Below are 18,497 nucleotides of genomic sequence, written 5' to 3'. Positions count from 1 at the left end.
TGTAGTTTAACAAAGTATGATTTCGTGTAGTTTAACAAAGTATGATTTCGTTTTATGTTAAGGAAGTACAAGTGATTCTGTTTCATAAATCATACAAATCTTGGGAATGTACTAGTGTTTACTTCTATTTCCAGTACAATTCTTAGTTCATCGTAATATTAAAGTATAGGATTTTGTTATTAATTTATTCAGTTATTTTATCTATTAGTCTTCAAACAAAGCAGCATTTGTCAATCGCTACAGATCTCACTCAGTTAACTGCTTTGTTCATTTGCGGTCATGTTTTACTATGTGATTGTTTAGGGACTTGAAAGCGTCCATGATCCACGAGCTCTACAAAATAGTATATCGTATCTGACAATGGAACATTTTTCCTATGCAGTTCTTTTAGAAGACTCCATTAAAGACATGGCTCATGTGACCATTGCACTAAGAACCAAACAACCCTGCTAAAAGAAGATGCAATGCGCAATTTTCATGAAAGTGAATGGGATCATAAACTTATTGGTCTCAATAAATATTTGTATTGTTCATTAAATTAATAATGCAATAACAGATTTACTCCTACAAAATAATTAGTTGGGTTTTTTTCATGTAGTCAGTGGTTTGATTCAAGTTTTTATGGCTAAGAGTATTAGGGCAATAAGGATCTCACGGGCTCTAATCCACAACTGTGTGTGTTCAGTCCTCATTTAGTTTTGGACCCTGGAGGTTGAGCATGATATTGACTCTTCACTTAGTCGATAATCTATATTCTCTTACCATATATTGCACTCATGGCTTTATTTTATTCATTAGGTATCTTTGATAATATAAATTTAAAATTTATAAATAATTTATTGTTTAAAGGAGGTGGTCAAAGCACTCCTGTCCCTAGAGTCCTATCCAATGGTGGATTCTTTATTTATTCTGTTATGTCAGCCGTGGGCCGACTCCACTGTCAGGATATCCTCCTGGAGTGAACCCAGTCTATATGAAGTGGTTAAATAGTGACCACGTCACCTATTGCTATAACTATTTATCAAGGAACTTTTTTTTTCAATATTTTATTCTTATGTTAAATTCTTAAACTAGTTAACTTGATTTAGTGAATGATAACAATTTCTTCCTTCTTACTGTATAATAATTTATTACTTATTACATAGCAACATTTCGGGAGATTTCCCCCATCTTCAGGCTGCTAAAATTAAATTCACTAAATCAAGTTAATACCTTAAGATTCTTCCAGTCAAAGGATTATTAAACTTAAACTAGTTTTTTTCTCTATATATTTTTTTAATAGAAAGTAAATCATGTTGTTTTTTTCTTCACATTTATCTAAATTTTGGAATGCAAAATTCTACTGCACATACTCGAACAAAGAGTTTAACAAAGCTTTCGTTTTAAATTGTAGTCCTATAACAGTATTTATTTAATTTGATGGTTATGTTATGTTAATCTTTAATTTATTTATATATTGAAAATTGAATTATTATTGGATAATCTATTCTTCTTAGATCCAGAATAAAAAGAGGTTTAGTCAATTTATTTTTATTTTTTTGTAATGAACAAAAAAGATTAAGTTGTACATAGAACTCCCCAGGGTGTTTCCTCCAACTCATGTTGCTGCTAGATCATGTCTTGTGTCTATAACTTTGAAGGTTTGATACTCTTTGGACTGATATGGGTCTAGCTATTAAAATGTTGGAGTATTACCTCTTAATTGTTTAAACCTATAATTGTTTTGTTTAAAATTTTAATATTTCATTAAGAAATAAGATTATGAGCTTATTTATTTATATTAAATTTCTATTTGTTCAAAAAATTATTTAAGGTTATTTGAATTCAACTTAAAAAATCCTGAGAAAATTATTTTATTAAGTTTTATTTTTGTATTCTTAGATGAGGCTCGTAAAGACCCTGGAAGGAGGCTTAGCGGAAGTACAAGAACACATTCACCTGACAATGATTCAGCCTTTTCGGACTCAGTATCACTTCTGTCGAGTGAGAGTTCAGCATCCAGTGGAAGAAATGATATTTCACAGGTATATATTAATTATTATCTTTAATGCACACTTGGGAGTTGAATAGGGCTGGAGATTAAAGATTTTTATTTATTTCTATAGATTGAGAATATCGGAGCTGCAACAAAAGCTGAGAAAATCCGATTGGCAATGCAAAAAATTAAAGAAGCCTCTGTTAAAAAAATCTTCATCAAGGTGTTTAACGATGACGGTTCGGTCAAAAGCCTTCTTGTTGATGAAAGTAAGTTTCTATTTTTTAAACTGGTTATTTACTCACAATTGAGACATGAATTAACTTATCTCTAAGGTTATATCACAATCATTGTTTGAATGTTATTTGTGGTATTTTATCCTCTTGATCGACTCAAGGTATTTTTATTCCATCCTATATATGTTATTAATAAACTGCCTGCACCTCTAATTAATAAGTAGAATATAATCATACCTATCTTAAAATATGTTTAAGTGCTCCATATTTTTTATATAATATTTTCCCTGAAGAAAGTTGAGTTCACTTGTGAATTTGGGGAACAGTGAGGGAATTGTGAGGCATGGATTTACTAAACATAACTGAAGTAATAGCATCATGGTGGAATAGGAATGCCATTGTCGGGTTTGAAAATGAATGGGTCCTTAATTATTAACTTTATTATTATTATTGATTGCAAATGTGAAACAGTTTAACACAGGATATTTGTTCTTTATAAATATTCCTAAGAGCTGATTACCATTGAATAAGGTATATTTTTTTTTTATTATTTTATCTTCATTCAGTCATTTGTGTCCCAATAATTTAATAAAGATAGTTTGGACTAAAATTAATGTTAATTAAAAAAAAATTGTATACGTATTTGTAATATTATACTGTTCTGTTAATTGTAAAGAAATGTTCGATAAGAAGATATCTGATTAAATAATTTTCATAAAACCATGCTGTTGCAGATTTGCACCAGAATAGATATATCTCCTTCAATTCTAAACTCCTTGCCAACAAAAACCCACTAGTTCATAACTTCTCATCCCAATCTATTCCTGATTCCAAGTGTAGTCGTTGAACTGTTATCAATGGGTAGTTTCTTCACATGTCTTTTATAATTATACATTACACCTACTTATTATATTTGATTATACTAATTTCAATAAATAAATAAACCCTAGGAGTTTTGTATTTTTCATTAAGTTAATAAATATTTTTCTTTTCAGGCATGACATGTGGCTACGTTACAAGGTTATTAGCTGAAAAGAACCACCAACCATTCGATCAATATTCTTCACTGGTTGAGTTTTTACCTGAACTTAATATGGGTAAGAACCAAGTTTTCCTCTTCACTAAATTTCATGAAGTAATTTTCATTCTTAAATTCTGGTTTAGTACTATTTTTTTTTTGTTTAATGAATGTTATTTTTTTTATTTAAGATAATATGTTATTTAAAACTGTCATCTGATCATGTTTATATTGTATTTACAGAGAGGGTGTATGAAGAACATGAAATTCTTGTAACAGAGCTTATGAGGTGGTCATATTGGTCTAAAAATCGTTTGCATTTCACTCGCCGACCTGAAAGAAATCTTCTATTTACTTCTCCTCAACTTGTAACTGGTATTCATGTTGAAGTTTCACGAACAGCTACTTCAGTGGATGTATTAGAGGTAATTTTCCATAAATGATATTTGAAAATTACTTAAGAATTACAATTTTATCTCCACATATATTTGCAAAATAATTCCTTTTTTTTTTTAATATTTGTGTTGTATGTTTGCTTATAATAGAAAATTAATCTATAATAAGAGAGATTAAGGTTAAAAATTTAATAAAACCAATATTTTCTATTCCTGGCCTCTGACTTGATATATCAATGAACAAATGTGAATTTTCTCATTTGACAAGTTTTAAAGACACCTCAGTAAGCACCTACCTAATCCCCAAGAACTGTAGAAAATAAATATAATTTACATTACTCTGGGAATTATTTTTCAGGAAATAGCTGCTTTGGATTTAATTTAATAACATACTAAAATTCTTTTTAAAAAAAACATGTTTCAAGGCAAAAGGTTTATGCTAAATGATTTTATTTTTTTATGGGCAATTTAAAAATAGAATATGAATTTGTATATTTCATTAAAATTCTTCGGTAATTTAAATTTTTTTTTTTTTTTGAGGTCTTAAAAAATTACTTCACTCTTATACCAAAATTTTATCGAATTTGTATGTATTTATTTTTAAATTTTCCATACTATATTGTATCATGTATTCATTATAAAGGATATAAAAATAATCTAAAACAGATAAGTATATAAATAAGGAATAGATGAGTTAATCTGTCTAAAGACAAGCTCACATTTTCAGAATTTCTGTGCTTAAAATTGTTTTAGTAACATTCAATGTGTGTTGCAATGTCTACTCCAAAAAAAAAAATTTATGTCATTCACCTGTGACTGGTCCTTGATATTTGTATCTTAGCTATTTATATTTACTCCTATTAATGAGAAATATTATTTAGGAATTCTTTTCTGGAGCTGGAGTTCCTTCTGTGGAAGGACCATTGTATATTAAGTCTGATTCGAAAAAAGGCTGGAAGAGGTACCACTGTATTCTCCGTTCCTCAGGTCTTTACTACTGGCCCAAAGAGAAAGCTAAATCATCCAGTAAAGACTTAGTGTGCCTAGCGACATTTGACGTCAATCATGTAAGTATTTCATGCTTTTTACTTTTTATGTACTTAAATCTTTTTTTCTATGATTACATTACTTCCTATAATTTTGTTAGTAAGACTTGGATTGGAAATTTTTTTTTTTAATTGGTCTTCAATCATTCTTGTAAATTATTTGATAAAACATTGTTTATTATTTCCTGGGTAGGATTGTTCTTGAATATTGTTGATTAGTTTTAGTTGTTATTCTTGTATTCCATTGACCCTCAACATTAAAATCAATCGAATTGGTACAAATGGAAATGTTTTTTTATGTAGTGAGGTTTATTTTTTTCAAGTTGTTGATACCATTGTAATATTTATTTTCTATGTCCATTTACCAATTATTGTTTAGTGCTAGAATTTATTTTAGATGGTTATTAGATAATTGAACATATTTACATTTCTATAGTTTCAATTGGTAAATCTGATACGGCTACGTTGTGTAATTAAAGACATTTCCAATAAAAATAGCACACATTTGTCACATTTTATTGTGGTACAAGATTGACATTTTCAGATAAGCATGTTAAAACACGTATAACAGAATACATTTAATTTTAACTACATATATATCCAATCTTTTGATGTTGATTATGCATATTCAATGATTTGACTTAAAATCATATCTTTCAAATTTATAAATTACAATTTTTTTTTTTTATTTTAGTAATAAAAATAGTTTGATTTGGCTTCTTACATATTAAAAACATCAAATGGAAAAAATACATTTATAAAAAAAAAAAAAAATCCATTCTTGTATTGGAAAGTCGCTTGGGCTCCGTCTTCACCTGGAAAAAATAAAATTGAGATTTTATCATGAAATTTTAATAAAAATTTTCATGAAAGATTTATTATTATTAATTATGCTTACATTCTACAATTTATTCATTCCTAGGAGCAAAATGTTTATAGCTAATGAATGTAAAAATATAAATGTTTTCTTGGCACCAGTGGCCTCAAAGAATTTTCTTTAATAAATTTAAATTAAGTGAGTTTGCATTGGTGAAGAGATTATATTTCTATTCTTTTTCTGATTTTAAACTTAGGACTAAAGTGTTGCTGACTTTCACAAAAACACGTTCGAAAACATTTTAAAAATAAATTTATCTCTATTTGATGCCTTGATCCTCAGAAATAGAACCCCTCTCATCCAATCCTAAATCTGTGTTTATGAATGGAGGTCTATTTCGAATCGTGCCTCTTGATATAGTTCCAGGCATTTGGCTCTCTGCCATACAATAGATACCAAAATATGTTTTGAATATTAATTTTATTTACTGAAATAAAATTAATGACAAAAGTTGCCAACGGATTAGTTCAGTGATAAGACATTAACGTTTTGGTATGACCGGTCTTTAAAATGTATTCATTTATATATATTTTTCTCAATAAATTTTGGGGGTGTAAACTACGATCAGAAATTTGATATGATTTCTTATTACAAGACTGATGGTTGATATGACCAACTGATTTTATTGGCCCTGTCACTTTCGAACATTAGGTTGACCATAGGTTTTGGGGTGGTAGCTGGGAAAAGGGTGTTTGTTTTCAAAAACCCTTGTTCCGGAAATTGCACTTTTATAATTCTAGATATGCATTTTATTAATTTCCAAAGTGTCAGATCTGTATTATAATTTTTAAAACTGGTAACTATAATAAATGAGAGCTGATTTTATATATTTTACATTGATATATTTACAAAACTTTACCAGATGATTTCTAAGAACATGGTTTTCGGGCAGACTCCCTTTTTCCAGATACCATCTCAATTATAGGGTGGTATTCAATTCATACGTGTCTTGAAAATTAATAAATCATTTTAATTTTAGAAATCAAAATTGTTTTAATAAAATCTTTCCTTGCTAATTTTGGACAAAAGGGGCAAGTATAAACATAGATTTTTGTCCTAAATAATCATCCATGATTAATGAAGATTATATGGAAATATATTTTACATATATAAATAAAATCAACTATTAATAATATATATATATATATAAATAAATATAAATTACCTGTTTTATAAGAGCCCCGAATATAGGAGATAAAGAGATATTAGGAGTCCTATTAAAATAAGGAATGTTGTCATGAGACTTCTTGTTTCATTGAGACCCTTAGTACCAGCTGCCATATTGCTTCCAACAAACTAAAATTATAATTCATAAATCAATAAATCTTTGAGTATTTTTAAAAATAAATCACATTATTCATTAATTTTGCTACATGCAAGGTTCTTGGTAATTTATTGTCCTGTTTTCCTTGGATAGAACTTTGGCAAAGCCCATGTCGTGGCAATATTTCCGATTTACCAAGGATCTTTTATAGTGTTTGTGTGATTCTATTTTTAGTAATGTTTATAACATCATATTTTATATTATTCATCTGTTTAATGTTTAAACTTCACAGAATTTATATAATTTATCTTTCTGAACAAATATGCCTAGTTGAAAATTTTTTTGAAATGGATGAAAAAAAAATTTAAAACAATTATTTAGCTTTTTATCGTTAATTTATTTTGTATTGTATATATTTTTTATATTTTCTGTATTGCACAGAACATGAACTATTGCAACTCCTCTATGTATAACTTTGTTTTCAAGTTGTTTTTTAATATTGTACTCAACATTCTACAAAATGTTTTAAGAATTACAAAAAATAAAGTTCTACAAAATTGTTAATTAAATGTATTGAAATGAAAAAAAAACACTAGCTAATCGTTGAATTAATTACCTTGTCGTTGAAACTTCCTGACCCTCCGTGACGATACTGATTCACTACTGAGCTGTCAATCCTCTGATCCCTCTATTTCAGCCTAAGCAACTAGGTTCTCCCCCTCTGGAGCCTATATTTAGACATCCCCCCTCTGAACCTTGGGGGTGGCTTTACCCAAAAGTGGGGGAGATTTTTGCCCAAAACATTTCTTTTCTTTTTTTTTTTTTTTTTTTTCCTTTCAAATAAAATTGATATAAAGTATAAATAACTATGTATTAGTTAAAGATTTTTTTTGCCTTAACAATTTGTTGATAAAACATTATCCTTTATGGAAAACTATAATGTGGGTTTATAATGTCAATAGTTAGTAAAATGTATATCTTATGCATTTTAATTAAATTATATATTTTTTTATTTGAATTTTAAATAATACTAAAATCTAAAATGCCATGATACAATAATAGAATTATGATTGACAGAATAGAAAACAAATACTATTTCAAGACAAATGTTTTAGCTTTTAGCGTGAGTTGAGGGGTGGCTAATTAGTGGATATTTATCTTGGAAATGTTCCAGCGTTGTCATTGTCCTCCTGCTCTGCGGCCAACAAACATTCATTTATTTCCAATTGTAGATCAAAAAATTGATTTATTTATTTTATATAGGTTTTTGTGAAAAAGTCCTTATATTTTTTTATTCACTCACATAATGTCCCTATATCAACTTTTTGGAGATTTCCCCTCATCTTCATGACTATCTAAAAAATCAACCATCCTATAAAACACACATTGCATTATGCTTCTTTTTTTTTTTTTAATCATTCAGTAATTACCTAGTCCAATAAATCCATATTAAAATGCTTTCTTATAAATTAATTGTTTTATATTGTAGACTGGATATTTCATTTTTACTACTAACTTAAATCTCTTTACATCCTTACCTGTACTACTGTTCTGCTATTGCCCAGGATGTTTCCTTGTGTTTTAACATTATTATTATTTAAGACTTTTGTAAGTGCAATTCGTTAACTATGTCAGCAGAATTTATGTTCATTTGTTTTGTGTTAATTTTTTAATTAACTGTATTTTTAATATATTTTGTTGTATAGACAGCTTACTTTAACTTCCTGTTCTTGGCTATTTTTTTTTCATTTTCCAAAATCATAGCATTTTTAAAATCAAAACTAGTTTTTGGTTATGCTGTCTCATATACCAGCACTATCTGTGACCTTTGTATTTTTAGTATTTTTGCTCTTATTTTCGTGTTGAAATAATCTTGTTCTAAGTTTTTTCTACGTTTCTCCTGTGTACATTTGGTTATTATTTTGTTTCATGAAATAGATGTTAATAACCTTTAGAAAAACACCTGTATGTTTAAAATACTGATATAATAAATAATTTTTAATTTTATTCATTGTGCTTTAATGCTACCAAATCTGTCATTATTTTTAATCATATTTTTTAATGGATAAAGATTTATAATTTCTCTTTATTTGCTTTAATCTAATTTAAGTCAGTATCTTAGAAATTTTACAATCAATATTATAATTTAGTTCGAAAAATGTTTCTTTTTCTAATAAATTCTAAAATTTAATCAGTATTTGGTATTCTTGTCAATGAATGTATTAAGTATAGTAAAATCTTTGTTTCTTTTCCAGGTTTATTATGGAGTTGGATGGAAGAAACGATTCAAAGCACCGACCGATTATTGTTTTGGTTTAAAGCATCCTTCCTTACAAGAGCCTCCCAAATCAGGGAAATACATAAGGTGCCTATGTGCTGAAGATCAAGTTTCTCTTCACCGGTGGGTCACTGCCATCAGGGTCGCTAAGGTGCTAGTTCATTGCCAAAATTTCTTATCATTACTGTCTTCTGAAATGAGAATAAAATAAGCTATAAGTAATTATTTTTTTCTTTACAGTTTGGTCGTCAATTATTAGATAATTATCGTCAAATAATAGATATCCCTCCTCCACCTATTCCTGCTTCAGTCTTAAGCAGCGCCGGTTCTGATTCAGGATCTAGTTCTGGTGTCGATGCAGGCTTTGAAGCTGAAACTTTTCCTTCAGGTAAAAATCTCAAAAAGTTGATTATATAAATTTTTTAAATTAATTTTTCTTAATTCAAAAATAATATTTATTGAATGATTTAATTAGGAACTATTAAGCGTAAGCCAGCCAAAATCCCTCTAACATCCACTACCCGGGCCCTTAAATCGAATGCTATTGGTGAAGATGAATTTTACGACTTGCCACCTCCTCCACCAGAACTCCTTACAGACTGTCCAACTCCCTCCGAGATTGGAACCGTAGAAACTGATCCTGCTTTCTTACAAGACCTTCATAGGGTTGTAAGGTAATAATGATTTATTTTTTTTTTTTATCATTCATACATATTAATTATTTTTACTTGCAGATTCATTATTTTATAAAGTCTATTATATTCTTTTTATAATTATATTTGTTGTGATTTTTAGGTCAAAATGGCAAGTAGCTCAGAAATGTAAGCTTGAATCTCTTAGCCCTCATCAAGTTCTTGGATTTAGGTTAGTGGTTGTTCATTATAATTCTTATTTTATTAGATAAAACAAAATATTGTACAAATAGTAATCAACATAAATTTTGGTCATTACGTACAGAAAAATATAATTTTCTTCAAAAAGTTGGTCAGGAGGTGCAGTTGAAATCATTTTAATGCACATCATTTCGGCCTAAGTTGTGTGTTGTCTTGAAATTAATGACCCCCCTCCCTCTCTATCCTCAACCATAAATTCAGATAAATTAGTCATACAGTTTTAATACCTTCATTATTAAATTTTCTAATATACAACTTTCAAGTGGATTACTTACACTTAACTACTTCTATATTGTTATGGCTTGGTCCCGTTATAATGCTGCCATCTCATTTATACAAAACCAAATCAATTAAAATCTCTATTTATTTTATTATTCCTATTCTTTCTCTTTATGTTTAATTCAATTTGAAATCTCATTATTCAACCTGACTTTTTATGAAAATCAATTAACCATGAATGACCAATTAACAAGTTGGGAGGTTAACAGTCTGAATGAATGGTTAAGCCAACTTCATTTAGAAGACAAAAACAATTTGAGGAACTTTTCTCTTACACTTATTTACATAAGGTCCTCGATAAAACATTAGGATGAATTAATTTTCCTTTGATCTAATCATTTCAAATAAAGTTAACGTCAATGATGATGTAGTTGATTTTTACCGAATCCCAGGCTATAATCAGATCAGTAAATTAAGAAATAATATCAGAGGTAGAAGAGGGCTTATTGTTTATCATAAAGGTTCATTCTCGACAAAATTACTAAATATTGACTTCAGCTCAATGAATTGGAATTATCACAGTTACAGTCCATCCATATATTAATAATATTTCTGACCTGGGGATTACTATTTTATCCAAGAGTTGATGCATTATAATAATGACCTCATAATTATCAATGATATTATTGACATAAGAGAAGGTAATGACCCTGTGACCCTAATGTATCAGATTAAGTTAATATAATGAGCAGCATTGGTTTTGACGAGGTAAAAGTAATTACAAGTGACAATGAATAATTTTTTACTGATGATTCTCTTGAAAACTACCAAATAACTAAGAAACCAGCGCTTATAGTCGTATATCAAATCATTTTTTAATGTTCCCATTGTAGCACCTAAACTATTTTTTAAGTTGTAAATGTAAGTTAAGGAAGGAAGAAAAGTGTTTTGTAAAAAAGTTTTAAGTCTAAGGAAAAAATTTTTTAGAAAAAGTTATATGGGACAAAGGCTATTAGCCTGCAATTTTAAGATTTGAAAAAGGAAATTACATCAGTATTAAAGATGCTATCCTTGAGAATGGCCTGAGGGCTGAAATGTTGGAAAAATTTTAAAGAACAAACTAAGTTAAAAAAAAGTTGAAAGAAAAAAAGGATCAAAAATGTTTTTAAATTAAGAATAAACTAAACCACTCTCAAACAAGCATATATAAAATAATTAATCTATTTTTTAGTTTTAAAAGATTATTCTCAAATTTAAAAATAATAATTTATTTAGAAAAGATAATAGTTATTTACAAAATATTAGAAAAACGTTAATAAATTATTGAACCACTATGTAACAACAGATTTGGGAAATGCACTTCAAACTATATATGTTTAGTAATGACTATGTTATACTTTTAATGAATCTATTCATTTATGCTATTGCTTTTAAATTACATTTCACCTGGTGTAATAAACTTTTTATATGTCTCAGGACAGTAATAATTTATTTTCTTGGAGTTGGCTCTGAGAATAAAGTTCTATCATAATCAAACCTTTATTTTTTCTTTTTTTACCATATTTTTGTTGTGTAATTTGGTTCTAAAAATAATAATTTTTTTTTTTTAATTCACAGGTATTATGATTCAAAAGTGGAAACAACTCAACAATGGGTCGAAGACCATTATGGTGGAAGCCAGGGTATGAAAAAGATCCCGCCTCCTCCTCCACCCAGAGCAGTGACCACAGTACTTACATCAGTACCCAGGAGATAATCGGACTGCTTTAACTAGCTATCTATACTGTATTGTTGCATACAGCTGTTGTAGCGTCTCAAGGATGTGTTCCCTTCTATGCGACGAGAGGGGAACACCTGTGCTACGAGAACGGAGGCAGTCTTCTTGGGATATCTTCATAGTGCCTGTTATAATGTAAGCAGTTAGCGTATTCAAGAAATGTCGTGAAACTAGCTTTCCAATAATCATTACAGTTATATTTCATAAAATGCCATGTGAAAAATATTTCTGTTACAGTTTATATTACTGTATTATCTGTTATAAATGTTTAAAATTCAGTGACGAAGGGGAAGAGTTTAGAGAATAGTTTATGATGGTCAATTGCCGTGGAATAGTTTCCTGCTTTCTTGAATTAAAGTTTTATTTTTGATCTCTTAAAACAATTTTTTTAGTTATTTATTGTTGTAGTATATATTAAATTTTTTCAAAAACTATCTAATAGCTAATATATTAGCATTTTGTATGTTATATAATTGACAGCTGTCTGAAATTCTATAATCTCATTGAAATTGGGATATAATTTTCTATCTGAGTTTTAAAACTGAAAATTGAAACAGCCCAATAATGACTGTCTGTGAGATGAATTGTGATTAAAGGTAGTTTTTCCATATTTTTATAAATTGTGGAAATACCTCAAGTAATCAGCTCTGTTAATTTTCTTCGCTTTCAACAAGGGGTTTTTTATTTGTTATCCTCGATGTAGTTAACACCTTTTTACTTTAAGTAAGCTGTTACCTACATCATGATGATTATGAGCAAAAAACCTCTTTTGAAGTTGTTATGTCATTGTTACCAAAAAGTGTATATATATTATAAAATGTTAACGATCGAAAGGAGCTTTACATTTTGTAAATATTTCTTAAAGATTCAGCTTCTGGCTAATCCATCCGTCAATCATTAGTGATTTAAAAACTGATTTTTTATTTATTTATTTTTAAAAATTTTATTTATCAGATAAAACCATTGCCTTGGACGAATCTGCTCTTTGATATCCACATTTTGATTGCAATGTTTGTACATTTATGTGTTTAATTATTTAAAATTTAATATTAGCCAGTCTGTTACTTCTAGATTTTTTTTTTTTTATTGAAGTAAAAGTTCGTAAATCTGAATTATATTGTACTTATAAACAGTTCTACTTTTCAAACAAATAAAAATAAATGTTTTGGTAACAATGTCCAAGGCCTGGTACTAAAAATGTTGTTATTAAAATCTCTGCATTTGTATTTATATTTGAAATGAGCCTTGAAGGGAGATTTGTTTCCTGACCCTAATTGTACATGTATAATAATGGACTTATAGTAGTAAACAATATATATTTATGTTACTTTTTTTATTGCATTAGTTAATATAATTGAATGAGTAGGGATTTCACGATTCCCACAATTTTTATACTGTTTGTATATTAAATCATTAAGTGTGGTGGCATTTGTATAAAATTTTGTATTCATTTCTTTGAAACTGGTTGTACAAATATCGTTTAATTTTTCCTTCTTTACATTATTGCTTCTCATTGTTGACTATTTGTGAATCCATGTTGTTATTTGCATATGTACAAAGCATAACTGAAAAAAAAAAAATATTTGTTTGTATATTTCAACTACTTACTAATGTTTATTTGTAAAGCCATGAATAAATGTTATGACGTTACTGTAATTTTTTTCTCAGTTTAAATGAAATAAAATAGTTTTATTTTTAATATATTTAAGATTCCTTTTAATACTAAGTATTTTAGAAAATCCTGGCTTCTTCAAGTACTACATTACTTCTAACATTTGCTGCAACAAAGTTCAAAAGAAAAATATTGATGTTTCCGAGAAAACTAATGAAATTTTAAACATAGCTAATTTTTAACATGCTTGGTTATAAATAAACTTGACAAATCCTTTAGTTTTGTTTATAACTTTATTCAACAAAGATTTAAAATTTTTATGCTCTTAATTTGTTTTATTCAATTTTAGTTCATTGTTTTCTTTTTACTGTAAATCATGTCAATAAAATTTTAACCCTGTTATCCTTTTAGGTTAACTTGATAAATTAGTGCGATAAACAATTTTTTATTATTGTTTCTCCAAGATTAAAAACAAATTATACGAGCATTTAATGTGAGTTTTCTAAGTAATGTGCTAATTTTTGGGGTGATATATGTTTTAATTATGCTTGTCTTCCAAAGTTTTAATTTTTCCTTTCTATTACCGCAGGTAGGGAAAGTTTTGTAATCGGATCAAATTTTCAATAAGCAGTTTTTAACAAATCTGTTTCAGAACTCCCTGGGTAAAAAAAAAAAAAGTTTTCCCATCGATCTGTCTCTAATTTCAATTTGCGCCATGAATCCCCTGAAATAGCAAGGGATTAGTTTACCTCTGGTTAATGAGCATTTTACCTCAGTAGGGATCCATGACTGTTTTGTAAACTAAAAAATATGTGTGTAAGGGGTTCAATCCTACATCACAATGTTCATCTGTTCTTTATGGATGCCAGTTGTGGCCTCTTACACTAAGGGATGAATAGCGCCTCAAGGTTTTTGAAAATAAAGGTATTACGTAAAGTATTTGGACCAAAGAAGGATGAATTAACTGAAGAATTTAGAAGGCTACACAATGCTAAATTATGGGAACTGCACCCGGTTTAATACAATTCAGGTTATTCCATTGAGGCTGATAAGATGGATATGTAAGGTTATAGGGCTTAGTAATGAGCAGATCTCTAAAATGTTAATTAAAAACCAACGGGTAAATGTCCGAGAGGTAGACTGAAACATAGATAGGAGGATTATGTTAAAATTGATGTAGATGAATTGGGTTTGGAAGGATGTATATAAAGAGCAGTTAGTGGTACTGGCATCAAACCTTCAGGTTCATTATCTACTCACTGTATCACAATTATGTGTAATTAAACTACTACTGTAAATATATGGACACATTACTTAAGGAGTTGTTAAATTATAGTTAATATTTTTAAATAGCTTTACAATACCTCTCTCTAGGAAAAAAATATGATAGCTACTCTAGGTGAATAAATATTTAGCTGAGCTTTACTTTAAGCAAACATGGCACACTAAATAAATTAAAATAAAATAGGACTGGCTAAAACAAAGATGTGGAAAAGAGACAAAGGTTGCTGCAGAAAAGAAAGGAAAATGTTGACATTTATTTATTACTGTTTGATAAGCATTAGGTCATAAAATATTCAAAAACCTAAATGTTTTGATACTCCAAGTTAGTAAGAATACAACAGCTGCATCCTTCACAAGTACAGTTCATCAAGTAACAAGTAAAGATAATGAGTATTAATTACACAAACGTAAATATGTTCATAAACAATTAAAAAATGATTATTTTTTCTTACCTCCTAAAAATTAATATTTATATCTATACAATTATAAATGATGAGTATATATACAGGCTTTTAGTCATCTTGTATTGCCGATGGCATTTTAAGAGTGGTTGCTGGGTCCGCTGAAGGCGGTTTTGCAGTGATGGCACATGTTTGGGAGGTGCTCACTTAGAATAGGGAGAGGCTATTCCTACTGGAGAAAAAAAAAATGAAAACAGATGAACTGTAGAACAAGTAATGTTGAAGTTGTATATCTCTGAGAGGTTTATAAAACAAAAAATTTACTAGAGATTTATTTTATTTATTTTTTATAATATCTTTACAATAAATTACTTTTTTCCAAAAAATTTAATTAGTATTAGACATTAGAAAGATAAAAGAACCTTTCACCAGTGGAGAGAATGGGCCATACTCTACTCTGCTTCAAAGGCTAAGAGGAGCAGAAAATAGAGTAGTTACCCTACCCCATGGTACCCAGGTTCACCTTGCAGAATTAGGGATTTTCCACATTTCTGCAATTATCTGAAAAGCTTTTCACTTAAAAGTCAAATAACTGAATATAAAATGTTGTGAATAGTATTTTCAGTAATTTGGTTCATCAATAATTAAAATCCCATTAAGCTGCTCTTCAGAAATTCTTGTGAAACTCAACAATTGTAATATGAAGTAAAAGGTGACTGGCCTGTACTCTGCTGCCATGCCCATGATGTCAATAAGGGCTGCCTGTTTAGCTTCACTTTTCTGAGCAGCATACCCTCTGCATTATGCTACTAACTTGTACATGTGTTCAGGTTTAATATGTGTTGGGCTTAGTTGTGGAGAACATGTAGGCTTTGATGTGATCAAAATTAGATATAATATGTTTTAACAAAAATGCGTATCAATTCTTCATACAATTAATTTTCCTCATCTGATGAAGTCATTTCCACCTTCACCTCTAGGATTACTTTTAATAAGTTCTTTATCGATTTATATTATTTCTTCTGAACTATTAAATTTATTTCTTTTTTAAAATCTATCCTGAATATTTCATTTCCTTCTCCCATATCCGATTCTACATCGATCGTTATTATCTGTCATTTCTTAAAAGTAATTTTAAAAGAAACTATATATTACTCATATTTAAAAAATATTGATTTAGGAATGTAATGTTGATAAGCCAATTCAAGATGAGCCTACAATCGCGAGGTGTGGAAGTCGGATTTTCATCATATTTCTATTTTTATGGTTAATTGAAGAGGAATTAAGTTGGAATATGTGTGCATCAGAATCGGTAATATTTTCAAATGTTTACTCGTAAGTTGCTTTACCCAGTACAACACACTTTAGACATTTATATCTTTTTTTAAATGTACTCATTCCAGTACATTTATATCTTTATTACCTGAAGTACTTAAAACTTAATCTAGTAATACCTTTTCGGCCCCTAAGATTAAGCAACTGTTTAAGGCGTATCTATATACATGTCAGAAGTGCCTGAAAGAAAAATTAAAACTTATTTTTATTTGCCAATAATTTAAAAAACAATAGTAATAAAAGAACTAGTCGCGCTTTTCAGCGGCTACTGTTTTTTAATATTAATTACTCTTTCCGACTAAATAGAAATGAAAACGGGGAAGCACAAAAAAAGATCTTTGTACATAATAGCGGAGAAAGAAAAAAATCGTTTTATAAAGTGGTATTGAAAGTAGCTTTAACACCATTGTAATAAGCTAATATATTTAAAAGTGGTCATAAATTGTAGAACATACCTTGATGATGATGAGCAATAATAGAAATAAATAATTAAAAATTCTAAGTCAGGAGGAACTAGGATTAACAGCAAGCTATAGAAAGGAGCGAGAGGTAGCCAAGAGACGTAACCGTTAAAACTTGATCTCCCCGTCTTTCATGCAATGCATGCATGTCGTACGATGGGCCTGGTTCAGGCCGGATTTAATACTCCAATGATCTGGCTACTCAATTAAAGTACCATACATGACTGGAAGTTAAGAAAAAAAGTTGACTTTTGACCACCTTTTCAGCTCAAATACCCCAACCACCATGCGGACCCGAACCCACTCGTACCCCCGTACATACACGTAAAAAATGTTATATGCTTTTTAAAATCAAATACCAATAGTTTTAAATTCATATAAGCACAATAACGTTCCCATACAACAACGTCGTAATTCGCAATTCACACTTTATAAGGATATGTAATTGAAGTTTTAAACACTGTACTAATCTCTGTGAAACTAAAGTATAAAATTTTTTAAAATTACACGATTGGTCTTGTAAGATCAGAAATGACACTCAACAAGTAAAAGGTTTACGTTATTGAAATTATCCTTGAGGTTTCAAATTAGCAGTCATTATTTCAGAGCACTATTGAATAGAATGGGTGAACATTCCCCCGTAAGTCTTTAGAACTCCTTAGTTAATTGTTGTAATGCATAACTTACTGATAATCTTTCAAGACTAATATTAAATTACCATTTGAGTACACATATTAAGCTAATTAAAATTTTTTATTATTTATAAATGACTTAGGTACGTCATCATTATGTTATCCCAGATACTGTTTGTAAACTAACGTTCGTTATTAGAACCTCGATGGAAGAAAGCGGTGTACCTTGAAGGGAGTTGGTCTGGTGGATTCAAATTTTTTACCTAATTTTATTGAAAACTAAAACCGTGAGTATTGATTTTTTTTTTAAAAATGGGGTTACCTTAACTTGGTTAAACTCCTTTGGCTATATTTATTATTACACCTAATAAATAAATTTGTTTTATTTTTATTGGTTAGTAAGGATCTGCTTATCTTTGTTGTTTCTTACATCTGTAATATTTTATTATACAATTATGAGGCAGGTAATTCAAATTTCATTGCAAATAAGCAGTTTTCTACTCTTTGGTATAGCTTGGTATTAACTAAATCTGGTAATATAGCATCTTCGAATTCTTGCATTTTTACAAGTGGTTTCATCATTTCTTTTGCTGAGTTTCTGTAACATTTAAAACAATTTATTAAAATAAATATTATAAATGTGAATATTTATAATGTTACCATGCAAGTATCAATTTTATAATATATTTGTTGTTTTTATTTTAGTTTTCATTAATTTTTCTTAGTATCTAATAGTGAAAGAAGTGCATTTGGTCTTCTTATTACATTGCATGAAAGATCATTTTTGGAGTTAA

General features: G+C 28.8%; 3 protein-coding genes and 1 long non-coding RNA gene across 9 annotated transcripts in view; 2 read left to right on the top strand and 2 right to left on the bottom strand.

Annotated features, from left to right (window-relative positions):
- The window catches only part of pico, a 117,876-nt gene extending 104,195 nt beyond the window's left edge, over nucleotides 1-13,681 (top strand). For all 4 annotated transcript variants that reach the window (XM_067046841.1, XM_067046840.1, XM_067046842.1 and 1 more), the window contains exons 4-13: nucleotides 1,882-2,024; nucleotides 2,106-2,244; nucleotides 3,207-3,308; nucleotides 3,473-3,654; nucleotides 4,506-4,691; nucleotides 9,067-9,240; nucleotides 9,330-9,477; nucleotides 9,565-9,763; nucleotides 9,885-9,953; nucleotides 11,819-13,681. In XM_067046841.1, coding sequence (XP_066902942.1) covers nucleotides 1,882-2,024; nucleotides 2,106-2,244; nucleotides 3,207-3,308; nucleotides 3,473-3,654; nucleotides 4,506-4,691; nucleotides 9,067-9,240; nucleotides 9,330-9,477; nucleotides 9,565-9,763; nucleotides 9,885-9,953; nucleotides 11,819-11,957 — 1,481 coding nt within the window. In that variant the 3' untranslated portion in view covers nucleotides 11,958-13,681. The remainder of the gene's footprint in view (nucleotides 1-1,881; nucleotides 2,025-2,105; nucleotides 2,245-3,206; nucleotides 3,309-3,472; nucleotides 3,655-4,505; nucleotides 4,692-9,066; nucleotides 9,241-9,329; nucleotides 9,478-9,564; nucleotides 9,764-9,884; nucleotides 9,954-11,818) is intronic.
- LOC106683089 (uncharacterized) lies at nucleotides 5,160-7,524 on the bottom strand. The gene is made up of 3 exons (XR_001343511.2): nucleotides 7,428-7,524; nucleotides 6,713-6,843; nucleotides 5,160-5,485 (listed from the first exon to the last, which is right to left on the bottom strand). It is a non-coding gene; the product is annotated as an uncharacterized lncRNA (long non-coding RNA).
- The window catches only part of LOC106683087 (uncharacterized), a 16,733-nt gene continuing 11,639 nt past the window's right edge, over nucleotides 13,404-18,497 (bottom strand). For 2 of the 3 annotated variants that reach the window (XM_014424321.3, XM_067046844.1), the window contains exon 10: nucleotides 18,076-18,301. Coding sequence is in view for 2 of the 3 variants with exons in the window: in XM_067046844.1 (XP_066902945.1) it covers nucleotides 18,157-18,301 (145 nt within the window). In the remaining variant the exon portion in view is untranslated. Of the gene's footprint in view, nucleotides 13,544-18,075; nucleotides 18,302-18,497 lie in introns of those variants that run through there. The other variant, XM_014424320.3, reaches the window with a different exon arrangement.
- Nucleotides 17,879-18,497, top strand: part of Nup35 (Nucleoporin 35kDa) — a 22,715-nt gene continuing 22,096 nt past the window's right edge. Inside the window, exon 1 of the mRNA XM_014424325.3 lies at nucleotides 17,879-17,990. The gene's annotated coding sequence lies outside the window, so the exon portion shown is untranslated. The remainder of the gene's footprint in view (nucleotides 17,991-18,497) is intronic.

The sequence above is a fragment of the Halyomorpha halys genome, unplaced genomic scaffold, assembly GCF_000696795.3.
Source record: "Halyomorpha halys isolate HHAL.00 unplaced genomic scaffold, Hhal_1.1 Scaffold464.1, whole genome shotgun sequence".
Classification (NCBI taxonomy): domain Eukaryota; kingdom Metazoa; phylum Arthropoda; class Insecta; order Hemiptera; family Pentatomidae; genus Halyomorpha; species Halyomorpha halys.
This window is presented reverse-complemented; position numbering and strand designations above follow the sequence as displayed.